Raw genomic sequence first — 2,847 nt, forward strand, 5'->3', positions numbered from 1 at the left:
ATACCCGAAATATATTTTGACGTCATACCACAAAAGGTAAAAGTGACATTTTGTTTATTCTCCTCCATCTAAAAATAACTTGAAATTAAATAAGTAACAGCACGGATATCTCTTATGGCTTATAAATTATAAATAGTTCCAATTTGTTTTCTGGCAATTAAATTATAGATGTTTGTGAAAAATCCTTGTTCAAAGCTGATGACTCATTTTGATTTTGAGATCATAAGGTCATGGTCATTATAACAATTTGTTAATAAAGTTTGTTTCAAGTAACGCAAAACTGAAACTGAATAAGAAAAAGGTTGTTGATCTTGGCTGGAACATTGCCAAGGATTCCATCCGATTTTGAGAAATTACGATCAGAGGTCAAGGTCACCGGGACATTTTCTCTAAAATCCGCGTGAAACCAATTACTTGAGAAGAATTAAGCGAAAATAATACAACGAAAATTATATTTACATACTATGAAAATACACAATTCATTATTGTGAAAACAAACAAAAACATTCATAAACATTAAACACGCTTGTTCTTAATTTGTCATTCATTAATATGTTTCTGACATCATGTGGACCAATGATAGAATACAGTAATACATGAAAATGCGTAACCACCTCACCTGCTTACATGGCTTAGAGATGCATCGACTCGATTAAGTCGCATCTAACAATCACGCAGGTTTAAACAGTTGCTGCAATTCTGATGCCTCATTCCGGCAACCCCTCAGCCACAAAAGGAAACAATCTGGTAAAGCTACACGGATGTGAAGTATGGCCTAGCTTTATCAAATTATTTGGATCTCAGCTAGCTTAAAGTACAGTATGAGGTTTTAAGATTTTGAAAGTATATATGGCCTATTTAAACGTTTGTTTGCAAATTATTCTTCATACACAGCCATAAATCCTGTCAATTCTCTTTTTTACACAGCAAATTTTTATTTGAGGAAAAAACAAAAACAACAACACAGAACTTATTTCATAGCTTGGCAGCAGCCGTGTATATTATTAGTTATAAATATTTTAACTGGTTATATGACCCTATATAAAAGATTATAAAAATATTGAAATATAACCCGAACTGCTATACCAAATTTAAACATGATGGTCACGATACGTCTAAATCGCTAATTAAAAGTAAAAACAAAGGAATACTATTATAATTATAATATAAAGCTTTTTCTAAAAATCCAAAAACAAAATACTTCATAAATACTTATAAAAACAACTTTAAAAGACAGATTGACCTAATAGAAGGGTGTTTAAATAATGCACAAAGCTACAACTATTCTCTTTTTGAATATTTTTTTTTTTTTTTTTTTTTGGAATTTATTGCCATCGTTTTTAACTTGTAAAGCACAAACAATCTTGATTTATGCCTTGCCTATTTTTTCTTCAATAAAATTAATAGCGTAGTGTAACCTTATAATAAATAGACCAAACAATAGCCATGCTTGCGTGTTACAATCAAAGAAAATTAATGCACCTTATGTGCATTTACATCTGGAAAAGCCGAGCCCACATGAGGAGTGATTTTATGTATTTTAAGTCTGAGGGCTTCTGTACATGTTAATACACTAAAAATATGCATTGGTGTTGTTCTTGCATATAGGTATACGTGTAATATTTATGAAAGAAGCCGCTTAAAGGGTTTTCCATTTTATAATTATACAAATGCCTAAACCGCTACTAAGATTTTTATACAAGCTTGTCGGCCTGGGTAGGATGATGGGTTGTATTAAATCTTAACATATGAATAGAATTGTTATGTTCCTTATTATGAGTTATTAACAAAAAAAAAATAAAAATAAAATTGAAAAAAAGTAGCAAAATATAAAGCTTAAGGAGTTTGTGTTAGTATAAAAAATAATTTTACATGCTATTACTCTGATTTTCTAAACATTATTTTTATTTGTTTCCATTACGACGAACGAAACCTTTCTTTTTCTGTCTAACCACACATACACATCCTGATCGGAGTTTAATCATACTCCAGCCAGTTTTGCCGCCTTTAATAATCCTCCCATATGAGAGACTGAATGTGGTCTGACAGAAAGATTGGAAATATTTGTTGTCCACGCCATCGCACTGGCACCTTTCGACATCGCAGAAAGATTCGTAGAAGAGTTGATCTTCATGCAGATTTCCTATATTTATGTAAGGATGAACGGTAACTTTTTCACCATACATGTCTTCTGCTGTACTTTTAATGCCGTACGTTGTCTTTGTTGGGCATAATTTCCGCGGCTGCGACTTCTGGACATTATATCCGCGTTCTTGGCGTGACTTTTTTAATTTCCTTTCAGAGGTACGTCGTACTCTTTTTACGTTGCAGGAGTGGTCTACATTTTCTGTTGCTCTTGCATTGTATGTTCTAGAACATGGTTCGCTGGAATCAAAGAATAATGGTGAAGTAGGCAACTGACCATCTACATCACATCGGGTTCCATTGGCTTGTACTTGTTCTTCAAGTTTTGAAGAGCTAGATATGCTGGTAGTCACGAGTCGAGTTTCACAAAACAAACACATCAAGTTGATGATAACGAGGCACCTTCCTATGGCCGTCATGATCTGCAAGTTAGTGTAAAAGTTGTTTTAATTCATAGTGAGCTGTGTTTATTCACGATTGTTACGTTTCTTAACGGTTGTATTTCACGTAGTTATTTAATGTCGTCAATCTTCAGTATATAATAGTACGTTAAACAAATGTAGATAACAATAAAGAGTCAAATTTAGAAACTGACATGGAATTTATATAATTATGAATAAATTTCAAAATTTAGTTAGATGTGTGAAGTAAGCGGCCTAGCGGCCCAGTGGTCTCGCGGCGTGAAATTGGCGGCCTACCGGC

At 33.2% G+C, this 2,847-nt stretch overlaps 1 protein-coding gene across 1 annotated transcript; it reads right to left on the bottom strand.

Moving 5' to 3' along the window:
- Window positions 1-1,904: 1,904 nt before the first annotated feature.
- On the bottom strand, window positions 1,905-2,564 carry LOC132754996 (venom nerve growth factor-like). Its single transcript, XM_060745772.1, has one exon. The coding sequence runs from the start codon at window positions 2,562-2,564 to the stop codon at window positions 1,905-1,907; it is 660 nt and encodes a 219-aa protein (XP_060601755.1).
- Between the last annotated feature and the right edge of the window lie 283 nt (window positions 2,565-2,847).

Source organism: Ruditapes philippinarum, unplaced genomic scaffold, assembly GCF_026571515.1.
Source record: "Ruditapes philippinarum isolate M1 unplaced genomic scaffold, ASM2657151v2 ctg99_1_1_1_1, whole genome shotgun sequence".
Classification (NCBI taxonomy): Eukaryota; Metazoa; Mollusca; class Bivalvia; order Venerida; family Veneridae; genus Ruditapes; species Ruditapes philippinarum.

Coding starts and splice junctions, on each gene's coding strand:
- LOC132754996 (XM_060745772.1), bottom strand. CDS start 2,564: ATGACGGCCATAGGAAGGTGCCTCGTTATCATCAACTTGATGTGTTTG.